Consider the following 11,837-nt stretch of genomic DNA (forward strand, 5'->3'; position numbering starts at 1 on the left):
ACCTATCCGACAGTAGGTCCGATTTAAAAAAACAAGTAAACTATACCACCACCCCCGTCCTGTACTGCTTCCGATGCTCTTTTCCTGAGTCACTCATGTGGCAACTATGCTTTCCATTTCCTACCACAATGATCAAGATACAGTCAGAAGTGGAAACCTGATCATTAACCTAGGCTAACATATGCATTTATCATGAGTGCGATATTTTCAGGATGCATCCCTAAGCGCAAGAGAAGCAGGCGCAGTGACAGCGCCTGGGGGCTGGGGGGGGGGAGGGTCGTTGGGAGGGTCCACGGAGCAAAGGCCAGCGCGCGACTTGGGGCCGGGCACGTGGGCAGCCCCCTAAGTGCGAGGTGGCTTCTTGGCTGGAGTTCCCACCGCACACGCCCAGGACGGGCTTCCCTTCCGCTCCCCACCCCCGCGGCGGGGCCCACGAAGGACAAGCCGGGCGGGTGGAGTGGATACGGGGGACCAGAGCCAAAGACCAGGCTTCAGACGCCCGAGTGAGGAGTTGTCGGTACCCAACAGCCCAGCCACCTTTGCCTAGACAGTGCTTTTAGAAGCCACCAATGTTTAAAAATTCACAGGTTCTTTTTTTTTTTTTTTAATGTTTACAGTTTCTCCTGAAATATCAGATCTGGCAACATCAGAGTTTTTATCCATCCTAATACTTTGCACACCGTACAGAGTGCCTTATATATGTCTGTTGTTTATTCTCTGCCATGCTAAAACGCTCCTCTCTGCGCCCCCTCATTTTGGGGGGACAGGAGCCTGAAGAAGAATCTGAACTGCTTCTTTATCCCAGTCTCTTGGAAAAGGATGTCTTCCTAGTGCCTCTAGGTGTGGGTGGAGAAGGTTCCCTCCCCCACCCACCAGGGGATCAGCTTAGCTATCTGTGTTATGAGAACCACCCCCACCCCCCCACCCCCAGGCAAGTGGCTGTAAATTCTTCAAAACCCTGCGCAATTTAGATGGAGGAAGGTGCTTTTGGTTTTGGTTTGGTTTTGCTCTGATGGTAGAAGTGTTAGTAATGACATCCGGTGCTGAATTCTTTCTGGGGCCATCTGAGGTTGGATGTCAGTTACCACCTTTACACAGCTTCTGGGTCGGTCACTGCAGGCCAGGGTTCAAACCCAGGCCTCAAACTGCTTTTCGGTTTCTGGGCATTTCAGGGTGGGCTCTGGCCTTAGGTAGCTCAGTTGGTTACAGCATCATCCAATAATCAACCAGTGAATGCATATACAACTGGAATAACAAATCAATGTTTCTCTCCTCCCCGCCCCCCCCCCCCCAAACACACACCTTCCTCTCTCCCTCTAAAATCAATAATTAAAAAAAAAAAAAATTGGTCCAGCCGGGGTGACTCAGTGGTTGGGCATCAACCTTGGAACCAGGGGGTCACCATTCTGTTTCCTCAGGGTACATCCCCTGGGTGGGGCATGCAGGAGGCAGTTGGGCATTGATTCTCCTTCATCACTGAAGTTTCTCTCTCTCCCTCTCCCTTCCTTTCTGAAATCAATTTTTTAAAAATGGATTTTTAAAACGTGGGCTCTGGCTTGACACCTCGCCCCCAGAAATGGGATGGGGGGGGCAGCTCCTCCTCTGGGTGTTTTTTCACATCGGACTTCAGGCCACAAGAGCAGCGTGGAGAGAAGCTGATGCCTCGGTACAAGCCCCACACTTAATGAAGTTGGTGACATAGTCTGGGGGGTGTATAAAAGATCTTATGAACAGTGAACTCATACACCTACAGGTATCACCACAAACCCTTTACAGAGCTCCACAGACAACAGCGTGGCCTTGGCAGGATCTTACTGTTCACCAGGCCCACCAACTTAAAACTAAGCAATTATTTCTTTCATGGGGGAAAAGGCCCCTTAAAAATTAGTCCATATTCTGAGGGCCTGCTATGTCCTGAAAGGATGCTCAAATGCTTCTTGTCTTAACCCCTCTTGTTTTACAACAGAAGCAGGATTAGGGGGCCCAGGCCCAGGACCTTGAAGATCTGAGGAATCCACCTCCTTGGTCAGGGCTCATAACCACCATTGTTGCCCCCCCCCCCCTGCCCCCGCCGCAACCCCACACACAGACCTGTGTGTGCACCCCAGCCCAGCTATGGCCCTGCTCAGCATCAATGAACTGCCTGAGAACATCCTGCTGGAGGTATTCATATACGTGCCTGCCCGTCAGCTGGTATTGGACTGCCGCCCTGTCTGTAGCCTCTGGCGCTACCTCATCGACCTTATGACCCTCTGGAAACGCAAGAGCCTGCGTGAGGGCCTCATCAGCAAGGACTACGACGAGCCTGTGTCTGACTGGAAGATTTTTTACTTTTTGTGCATCCTCCGCAGGAACCTCCTACGCAACCCATGTGCTGAAGGTGGGCCGCTTCCTTCCTCCCTTTCGGGAACCTCAGGGCCTTTGCACTTGCTATGCCCATACTAGCGGGAATGTTCTCTCAAAGCTGAGCCCCCACCAGGCTCCCTTGTTTCCTCCTCATTCTTGAGGTCTCAGTTCAGAGACCTGCCCTGGTCCATCCAGAAACAGTGCTCCCTACCCCAGTCCTATCACCCCCATTTAATTCCTTCATAGCACTTTTCATACCCTAGAATTACCTTTTTATCTCTCTTTTTTTCCCTTCAAGTTCCAGGGACCTAGTGAGTCTAGCTTGCCACAGTACACCCAGGGTCCACAATTACACCTTCACATAGCAGGGGCTCAAGAAAACGTTCGTTGAAGAATCAACCAACTTCAGGTCCGCCTTTCCCCCTTTAGCTCAGTCTAAGCTGGCTAACGTTTAGGAGGCTTCCTCTACGGGCCAGGCACTAGCCCGAACTCTTCCCAAATGTCAATAATCTTCCCGTTACCCTAATTATACAGACGAAAATGAGGATTTTGAGAGGTGACTGCAATCACATCATTTGAGTTCCCTGTTTAGCTCAAGTTCTCTTTTATTTGCCAGGGTTTTTTCCTTTGTTCAGTACCTACTACATACCAGGCACCTTGCTCCTTATTGGGGCCACGGCAGCCGTTGATGCAGAGGCGTTGTTTATAGACTTGGAATCCCTCTCATGTCTGTTTTCTCTCTTTATCCTCACGTGGATCCCAGGAGTCGGCCGCATGAGGAGGGTTAGCTCCATTTTGTAGATGAGAATGTTAGGCCGCAAGCAAGATGTGTCTTGCCCAAAGATCCAGAAATGGCTCAGCTGCTGGAGGCCCTCAGGCCCCTCTCAGAAGCTGCCCAGCCTGGCCACCAGCTCAGCTCACAACCCCAGCCTGCAGCCTTGCCTGCACGGGGCCCTGTATTACCCGTCTGGCTCTCTACTGGGGGGACCCTGGACACACAGGGAATAGATGTGGGTTCCTTGTAGAGGGAGCAGGGGGGTCATTTGGAAAAGCTCCCCTGGTGATTGTTCTGAAAAACCTTGGTGAGAAACATGCCAGTTTTCTAAGTTCCTCTCAGCTCTCTCTGAAGAGGGAGACCAGGACATGGTGAGCCAACCTGGTGGGGATGTTCCCATGAATATGGGGTTACTACATGCCACCAACTCAGAGGGCACCCATTCTCCCAATTATCATCCCTCCCACCCAGGCCAGAGGTTCCTATGACCCAGCAACAAACCGCACACCCTTCAGATCTCAGTTACATAGTGAGGATGTCGAGGGGGATGTCAGTTGTCAACTGAGTGATCCCCACTGGGACAAATTCACATTCGCCATTAAGAACAAAAGTATCAGCACAGGCCCTTCATAATGTTCTGAAGAACTGAAACTTGGGTATTTCCCAAAGGGCATCAGCAACATGAAAGTGAAAGTAGTTCCCCCGCCCCCCGCTTCATGTAGGAGTCAAGCTGGTCAGGCACAAGGGGGGGAGAGGTGGGAATGGGTGGGAGTTTAACTTTGTAGGGGTGCTCCAAGGCACAATTGGGGTGCACACCTGGAGATCGGAGCATGAGCAAGCCCTGCATTTCACCCTCGTACCAAATGGGGAGGACCAGGCTACACATTTACTAGGCTTCTATTTTTCCTAGAGGGTATGAGATCCTGGAAAATCGACCGCAATGGGGGGAACCACTGGAAGGTGGAGAGCTTACCTGGAGGCCATGGGCAAGGTTTTCCTGACTCCAAGGTCAAGAAGTACTTCGTCACATCTTATGAGTAAGAAACTGAACTGAGCCGGCTGTGTCGGAGGAAGAGGGTCGGGACACCTTTTGCCAAACCCCAGGCCTACCTACGTCAGGGCCTCTGTGAAGCTCAAGGGAGGTGTTCCCCAAACCAGCTCAGTCTACTGCCTCCTGGGGCAGAAGTAAACTCAGTGACTGGGGGTGGGGATCGGTTTAAGGGGGCTGGGAGCCCCTGGGGCAGTGGGCTGTCAGGAGTGTCCACAGGCTGTCCATAACCGAGGAACGTGAGTTCCTGGGGCCCCGGGAGACTGGGCGTATGGATTGGGATCGGGTGCTGCCCAGGCACAAGGGAGTCAACTCCCTGCGTATTTCTCATGGGCCCACACCGAGGTCGGAGCCAGCGTCAGCACCAGCCAGGAGTCAGGGGACACACTGCTGGGTCCCTGAACCACCTCCCTGGGTGCAGGCCACGCAGAGCACACCTAGGAATACAAGCTTTTCCTTCTCCCCAGGTTATGCCTCAAGTCCCAGATGGTGGACCTCAAAGCTGAGGGCTACTGGGAGGAACTAATGGACACAATCCGGCCTGACATCGTGGTGAAGGACTGGTGAGTGAGGCCCGGCCCCACATTGCATCCTCCCCTTAACCTGAGAACACCTGGAGGGAGTGCCCACTCTGCCCAGCAGTGTCCTAAGGCAAGGGTAGTCCCCGAAGCCAGGCCAGCCCGGCTGGCTTGTTCCCCATCCCCTCCTTCCCCCCAACACACACTTCCTGTGGACAGACCCAGCACTTGCTCATCCAGCAGCGCCTCCTGGCCTCCCCACCATCACATCAGCAGGGGATAAACCTTAACTCCAGTTTACAGATGGGGAGACTGAGGCCTACAGGTGAGTTAGCTCAGACACGCACGAGAGCAAGACACCCAAGACCCAGCCTTCCCGGACCTCACATCTGCGCACATGCCTTCTCACTGCCTCCCCTGCCCCCTCCCACCATTTATCCCACAACTCTTTCTCAAGCTCCTCTCTGCACAGAGCTGTGCCAGCCGCTCTGCCTCGGCCCATGGCAGAAGCAGGGCCCCAGGGCCACCACTCTGAGGGTGGAGGGATGGGATTTGAGGGGTGTGCAGAACTGCTGGGGGCGGGGGAGATAGCAGGGCTGAGCTCTGTGCCAGCCCACACCACACAGGCCACCCCTTGAATCTCCCATTGAACCCACAGCCTGGCCTTTACTATCTCTGTAGAGAGCCTTTTGCCTTTTAAGATGCAATCTCTGAAATACCCAAAAGCGTTGCCCTTTTCTCAGATGGGGTAACTGAGGCCCGGCACAGATAGAGACTGCACACCCTGGGGGTACAGGGAGCACTGAAGGTGGACCCCATGGGCCCCATAGGGAAACGAAACTCCAATTTGTAAGCCTGTTGCCTGCCCACCGCCAGGGCCACCCTTTGTCTTGGGGTGCAGTCCTGAAGCCCAGCCTCCCCTAGGTTCGCCGCCAGAGCAGACTGTGGCTGCACCTACAGCATCCGAGTACAGCTGGTCTCAGCCAACTACATCGTCTTGGCCTCCTTCGAGCCCCCACCTGTGACCATCGAGCAGTGGAGTGATGCCCAGTGGAGAGAGGTGAGACCTCAGCTGCTAGCCTGCCATCCACTTCCCCCAGGGCCTGGATGCCTCAGCTCTCCCACCTGGGACTCCCCCTTCTCCTCTCCAGTTGAGTGGTCTCCCCATCTCATCCCCTCCCCAGTCCTGGTGGTCACTCCCTCTCCCTTCCTTCCAGGTCTCTCACACCTTCTCAGATTACCCTCCAGGCGTCCGCCACATCCTCTTCCAGCATGGGGGCAAAGACACCCAGTACTGGGCAGGCTGGTATGGGCCCCGTGTCACCAACAGCAGCATCACCATCAGCCCTAAGACAACCAGGAGCCCAGCAGCCTCCACAACTCAGCCCGAGACCATGCAGGAGCAGGAGCAGGGGCAGGGGCAGGGGCAGGAGCAGGGGCAGGAGCAGAATCGGGAACGACAGCGACAGGGGCAGGAGCAGAATCGGGAATGCGTACTTGAATAACCTGTTCTCCCGACTTCGTTCCCGCATGAATAACCTGTTCTCCCGACGGATCTGATAGCCTTTCATCTGCCCTCTGTCCCCGCCAGCTAAGTCTTTCATCTGCCCTCTGTCCCCGCCAGCTAAGTGCCAAAGGTCTCCTCCAGGCAAGAGATGAGCCTGTGGTGGGCAGGGAGGCTCTTGCCCCGGGACCTCCTGCCACAGTTCTAACCCTGGGCAAACCCACTGTTGTGTGGCTCTCACTTCTTGTCATAATAAATGTTCCCAGTAAAACCAGCCTGGGATTGGGTCTAGGGGTGGAGGGTAGGGGGTCCAGGCACTGCACCTGCCCCTCCCACTACAATTAGTGAGCGCCCAGGTCAGCCCTTGGGGCCCTTTATTGAAACAACTCACAGCACAGTATTTGAGACAGACAGTGTTGACCGGCTGAACCCCAGGAGGCTGAGAAATTGAGATCCCAGCACCTTCCTGCCCTCCTGGGGGGCCATTCCTCCGTGAAGGCATCCAGACCTGAGCAGCTCCGGGCTGGAGGATGGGCAGTCCGCACAGAGGCAATAAGAGCACTTGGAAGCGGGGTGGCCCTGCAGCGCTGCCCGAGGCTGGGGGCCCCCAAAGTCCGATAGTTGTGGCATCCATGGGGGCAGACACACCCTCAGCTGTTCTTATGAGCTCGTTCTTCCACGTAGAGCTGCATCTAACGGACAGGAACACACAGCCGTGTCAGGTGGCAGTCCGGGCGCCTATATGGAGGGTCTGCAAGCCCCTGGCAGGCAGATCTCTCTCTCTCTCCAAGTGTCAGGTTGCATGGCCACAGCCGGGATGGGAAGGGAAAGGGGATGGGAGGAGCCTTATGCCAGGTGTTGCCTGGTAACCTCCAAGCTTTGTCCACGAGGCCTTAAGCACACCCTAAATAAAGTAAACCTGGTCCCCACGCAGCTCACCTTTAAAATGTCTGATGTCATGGTTTTTAGGGGTATCAGCCGGGGGTCATGCATGTGGACATCCTGCTCATCTGCCAGGATCCAGGGGAAGTCCTAGGGAGAATCCAGGTGACGGGGTGGAAGGGCGCTGGACCCGCCTGCCCTCCCTTTGCCTTCCCCCTCTACCTCCAGAGCTGGGGCCCTCAGACTTTGGGGACCATCAAATCACTAGGGAAGCCCTGACCAGTTTGGCTCAGTGGATAGAGCGTCGGCCTGCGGACTGAAGGGTCCCGGGAACCTAAGTGACTTAAGCCCAAGCACCAATTCTGAAACTGCTCAGAAAGGAGAACCTCACTGAGGCAGCTGATCAATGTTTCTCTCTCATCGATGTTTCTAGCTCTCTATCCCTCTCCCTTCCTCTCTGTAAAAAATCAATAAAATATATTTTTAAAAAATCACTAGGGAAGTGCAGAATCCTGGGCTCCTCCACTAGACAGGCCACGCATGCGGGTCAGAGCTGGGCTGGGAACCTAAGTGACTTAAGCCCAAGCACCAATTCTGAAACTGCTCAGAAAGGAGAACCTCACTGAGCTGGGGGCCCCAGCACACAGCCCACTCCTCCCAGTGCTGCATGCCCAGGTGTAGCAATGGCAGGCATGTGGCCGCAGTGAGCACACAACCAGAACCTACTGGGTGCCAGGCACTGTCATAAGCAACGTTATGGGTGCAGTGCCCACGGGCAGCACCCCTGCCCACTGGGAACTGTGGCATCGGCTTACCAGAGCCTCCCGCTGTCTCACTGCCCACCCCCCCTGACCAGTCTCCTCTCACCTTGATGACCTGGATCTTCTCCATGTTGCGAGTGGCAGCTTCCCTCGTGTGCACCAAAACCGTGAAGGTGCAGCCTGAGGAGGCAAGCGTGTGATCAAGGCTGGGCCACACCATGCCTGCCACTGGGCAGAGTCTCTTCCCACTTCCCTAGTGGCTCAGCAGCCCCAGGGTTCAAAGTGTAAAGAAAGCAAGTGTTCAGACAAGACACACGTAAACAGAGACTGAAGACAGAGTGGAGTTAACCAGGGAAGTTCCTGGAGGATGTAGACTTTGAAAGGAGTTCTAAAAAGCAGGAAGAGACAAGGCTCAGAGGAACTTGAGAACACAGACCAACCCAAGGTAGCCATGGAAACGCCCAGGGAAGAGGCAGGAGAAGGTGAGCTCACCTGGGGGGTTGTGGTCCAGGACAGCATCACACACGCTGATCTTCAGGATGAAAGCTCGGAGCAGCTGCTCCACGTGAGACAGCAGGGAGTCTGAGCTGGGAAGGAGAGAAGAGGCAGGTCTTTTATCGCACTGGTGCCCCCCTCCACAAGCAGACAACCCCAGAAGCAGATGAGGGGGTCCCGAGCCCCTCTAGTCCTTCTGACTGTTGGCTTCTAAGGGGGCTACCTGTCACCAGGGGAGTTTAAAACCAGTGCAGAGCCCCATCCCAGACTATTTAAGCCAGGATGGGGGAAAGGGGTGTAGGGAGCCCCTATAGGTGGTTCTAACATGCTAATGTCCCCTTTCCCATCTGAGGACCAGGACCCCAGCCGTGAGGGCAAAGGGCTTGCCCAAGGCCATTCTATTGTCCTGACCTCACCACAGGAAGCCGGCAGCTGACCAGCCAACATTCCTGCCCAAGGTTAACTTTTTAAAATATATATATTTTTATTGATTTCAGAGAGGAAGGGAGAGGGAGAGAGAGATAGAAACATCAATGATGAAAGAGAATCATTGATTGGCTGCCTCCCGCACACCCCCAACTGGGGATCGAGCCCACAACCCAGGCTTGTGCCCTTGACCGGAATCGAACCTGGGACCCTTCGGTCCGCAGTCCGACGCTCTATCCACTGAGCCAAACCAATTGACTATGGATTACACCGCTTGATGGGAAGTTAGGACCCTGGATTGTGTCCTGGCTCTGCCACCATTTGGGTGACCCTGGGAGTTCATGTCACATCTCCGGACCTCAGTTTCTCCGTCTATAAAAGAGGAGGTGGGGACTAGCCATTCACCAGTGCCATGGTTTCCCACGTGTGACACGGGAGGGTCTCCATGGAATCTGTGTGAGGTCCAGAGACCACGGGGCAGCCTGCCTGCTATGTGGCATGCCTTGCATTTCCCCAAGGTATTCTGGGAGCTGCTTAAAGGCATGAAGGTGGGATATTCCTAAGGACCTCGCACCATCTAGCAGGTGGATGGCGGGGAGGCGGCTCACCTGATGGACAGCAGTGGAGGCTGGGTGATTTCAAAGACGAATTTCTCCACGGGGCGATGCTCTTTGTCCAAAATTACCACCACCACTTTCTCCACATCATTCTGCAAGGACAGAAATCTCCTACTCCGGAACTGGGTGCCCCCCCACCCCAGGAAGGGTGGGAAAGGGCCCACTCACAGCCCTGCTCCGCCTCTGGCCCCCGGGTCCCCCTGGAGAGATGTTTGAGAAGTTCAAGTAGGCACTCCCTGACATGAGTGGTACAGGCTGAGGGGAGAGACTACCTGGGCCCCTTAGGGGTCACAGAAGACACAACAGAAGGAGGAAAGCCTGAGGGGCGAAGCCCAGATGGAACTTGGGGGTGGAGGGAGAGAAACAGATGTGAGAACCCAGAACCCTCCCAGGCAGGCCCCACTCGGAACCATCCACTATGGCTCTGGGCCCAGCACACCTTTCACAGAGCCCAGCACACCTTTCTCTTGGCCCACGTGCCCTGGGGCCTGTCCTTGGGCTGGGGGTCTCCAGGGTGCAGGAAACAGGCCTCTGGGTGTGATAGTCCTGGGTCCCCTGCCAGGTCCAGCATCACCCCATCCCATGTCGGGTGTGAGGTGGGCTGGTGCCCTCACCTTCTCCAGGAGCGGCTTGACACAGTGCAGCGTGTCCTGGATATACTGGTTCAGCTCCGGGTGGCAGGACATCTGCGCACAATGCCATGATGGCTGGTGAGGCCCCAGCACCTCTGGGGAAGCCTCCCCCATCCCCTCCAGGAGCCCAAGCCTGTCTGCCTTCGGAGAGAAGCCCGGCAGCTCCCCAGGCTTCCCACCTGAGAGACCAACTTCCCATCATGGGGCTCAGAACTCTGAATCACCCACAGAGGGGAGAAGCCAGAAGGTACGAATTCAGGCTCAACGTTAGCACTTGCAGCGTGAGGGTTTCCTAACGTGGGGTCCTTCAGCTCCTCCAGAGTCTGAGAAACCCCTACGTTGTGTTTGAGTATATGGGCATTTTCTTTAAGAGAAGGGATCCAGAAATCGAATCAGTTTTCAAAAGTTAAGAATCTGGAACGAAGGAGCCCTGTGGCCTTAGACAAATCGCCTCTCTGAGCTTTAATAAACTTCGTCTGTGAAGATCTCGAAGGAAGAGTGAGGATTCAGCGAGGTATGTGCCTAGTGGGTGCTCAGGCGATGCTGCTTCTCTTTTCCTTTTCCCAGTAACTCCCCGAGCTCCACCACCTTCCAGCATTCAGTCCTTTCTTCTAATGTTTACTGAGAGCCTTGTAAGGGGCAGGCACTTCTAGAGATTGGGAATCGAGTATTGTGGGGCTTTGTCTCCCTTTTAACCTACAATTAGGGAAAGTGAGGGCAGAGGGAAGGTGCCTGAGGTTTACAGAAATCCTCTCCCCCAACCAACCTCAGGGCAACTTCAAGACCAGCTTCAAGAACTCTTTTAAAATACAACCATGCCCCAGGGCAACTCCCTGGGAAGGCCTGGTCCCTAACTCCTGGAGGGGAACTCCCAGCTCAGAGGGGATGGAAGGAGCCGCTGCAGCAGCGGGGGTTGGGAGGTTGTCAGGCTGCCAGCCGCTGCCAGGACCTGGAGGCCAGGTCCCCCGCGCTGGAGAACGAGGGGGCTGGGCCTGAAGGTGGAACAGACGCTTCACATCCACTCCCTGCCCACTCTGTGATTAGGGGGTGACCCGGTGGCGCCGGCCCGGCTGTGGGGGCTCACCTGGACAGGCACGTTGTACTTCTTCCGCTTCTGGAAGATGCCCACCGGGTAGACCTCGCGCACGTAGAGGATCAGGTGCACGGCCACCTCCAGGAACTCGCACAGCACGTCGGCCACCACTGCAAGGGGCGCAACCCGCGCGCTCAGCAAAGTCCGCGTGCACAGACCCGCCCTCGCCCCGTACCCGGTCGGCAGGTCCCCCGGTCGGCAGGCCCGGCCTCTCTACCTTGGCCAAAGTTGAGGTCCTGTCGCGTGAGCGTAGTCATCCTTCCCGCCACCTAGGGGGTGGGACCGGAGTGAGGGCTAGTTCCAGAGGCGCAGGCACCTGGGGCCCGCGCGCCTCCACCGTCCCTCCCCTCCCCCCCCTCCGCCTGGGGGGATCGGAGCAGGACCCCCCTGAACACAGGATCAGGGCAGCTGGGGACGACCCCCCACGCTGGCGTCGTACCTCGGGGGCATCAGCTGCGCCGCGATTAGCCTGTTCCCTGGCCACCCACCCGCTGTCTCGGGGGTAGGAAAGGCCAGAAGGGCCGCAGAGGCCGGAGGCGCAGGGCCGGGAGCGGAAAGCCGCACCGGCGGGAGGAAAAGCCGGGCTGGAAGGAGGCTCCACCCCCGCCCGGGTGGTCCCTCCCCGGAGGGAGTCCCGCCCTTCTCCCTCCGCGGCACCCGCTCCGGCCTCGGTTCGCGGGTCGCGGCTCGGACCCCGCGCGGGGAACCACGGACCGGACCACGGGCGCCTCCAGCTCAAT

General features: G+C 56.2%; 2 protein-coding genes across 5 annotated transcripts in view; one reads left to right on the forward strand and one right to left on the reverse strand.

The window, feature by feature from the left end:
- LOC102439075 (F-box only protein 6) overlaps positions 1–6,192 on the forward strand; it is a 6,686-nt gene extending 494 nt beyond the window's left edge. Inside the window, exons 2-6 of the mRNA XM_006103730.3 lie at positions 1,967–2,380; positions 4,032–4,158; positions 4,637–4,732; positions 5,612–5,747; positions 5,905–6,192. Coding sequence (XP_006103792.1) covers positions 2,116–2,380; positions 4,032–4,158; positions 4,637–4,732; positions 5,612–5,747; positions 5,905–6,192 — 912 coding nt within the window. The 5' untranslated portion in view covers positions 1,967–2,115. The remainder of the gene's footprint in view (positions 1–1,966; positions 2,381–4,031; positions 4,159–4,636; positions 4,733–5,611; positions 5,748–5,904) is intronic.
- Positions 6,193–6,544: 352 nt separating this feature from the next.
- MAD2L2 (mitotic arrest deficient 2 like 2) lies at positions 6,545–11,831 on the reverse strand. 4 transcript variants are annotated; one of them, XM_006103725.3, is made up of 9 exons: positions 11,537–11,672; positions 11,315–11,366; positions 11,089–11,207; positions 9,987–10,058; positions 9,364–9,464; positions 8,327–8,421; positions 7,941–8,014; positions 7,131–7,223; positions 6,545–6,883 (listed from the first exon to the last, which is right to left on the reverse strand). In XM_006103725.3, the coding sequence occupies exons 2-9, from the start codon at positions 11,352–11,354 to the stop codon at positions 6,842–6,844; spliced, it is 636 nt and encodes a 211-aa protein (XP_006103787.1). In that variant the 5' UTR covers positions 11,355–11,366; positions 11,537–11,672; the 3' UTR covers positions 6,545–6,841. The 4 variants fall into 4 exon arrangements, 3 of the variants coding, with proteins under 3 accessions (XP_006103787.1, XP_023600730.1, XP_023600731.1); XR_002826489.1 differs by having other exon boundaries at positions 6,549–6,883; positions 7,941–8,017; positions 8,329–8,421; XM_023744962.1 differs by lacking the exon at positions 11,537–11,672 and adding an exon at positions 11,812–11,831 and having other exon boundaries at positions 6,549–6,883; positions 9,364–9,494.
- Between the last annotated feature and the right edge of the window lie 6 nt (positions 11,832–11,837).

Source organism: Myotis lucifugus, unplaced genomic scaffold (genome assembly GCF_000147115.1).
Source record: "Myotis lucifugus unplaced genomic scaffold, Myoluc2.0 scaffold_501, whole genome shotgun sequence".
Classification (NCBI taxonomy): Eukaryota; Metazoa; Chordata; class Mammalia; order Chiroptera; family Vespertilionidae; genus Myotis; species Myotis lucifugus.

Bases quoted from the DNA above. Each gene is read 5' to 3' on its own strand.
- MAD2L2 (XM_023744962.1), bottom strand. From the start codon at position 11,354: ATGACTACGCTCACGCGACAGGACCTCAACTTTGGCCAAG. The intron at 8,422-9,363 runs GTGAGCCGCCTC...TCTCCTTCCCAG, and splicing joins CCTCCACTGCTGTCCATCAG to CTCAGACTCCCTGCTGTCTC. The intron at 6,884-7,130 runs GTGAGCTGCGTG...CCTGTCCGTTAG, and splicing joins TGACATCAGACATTTTAAAG to ATGCAGCTCTACGTGGAAGA.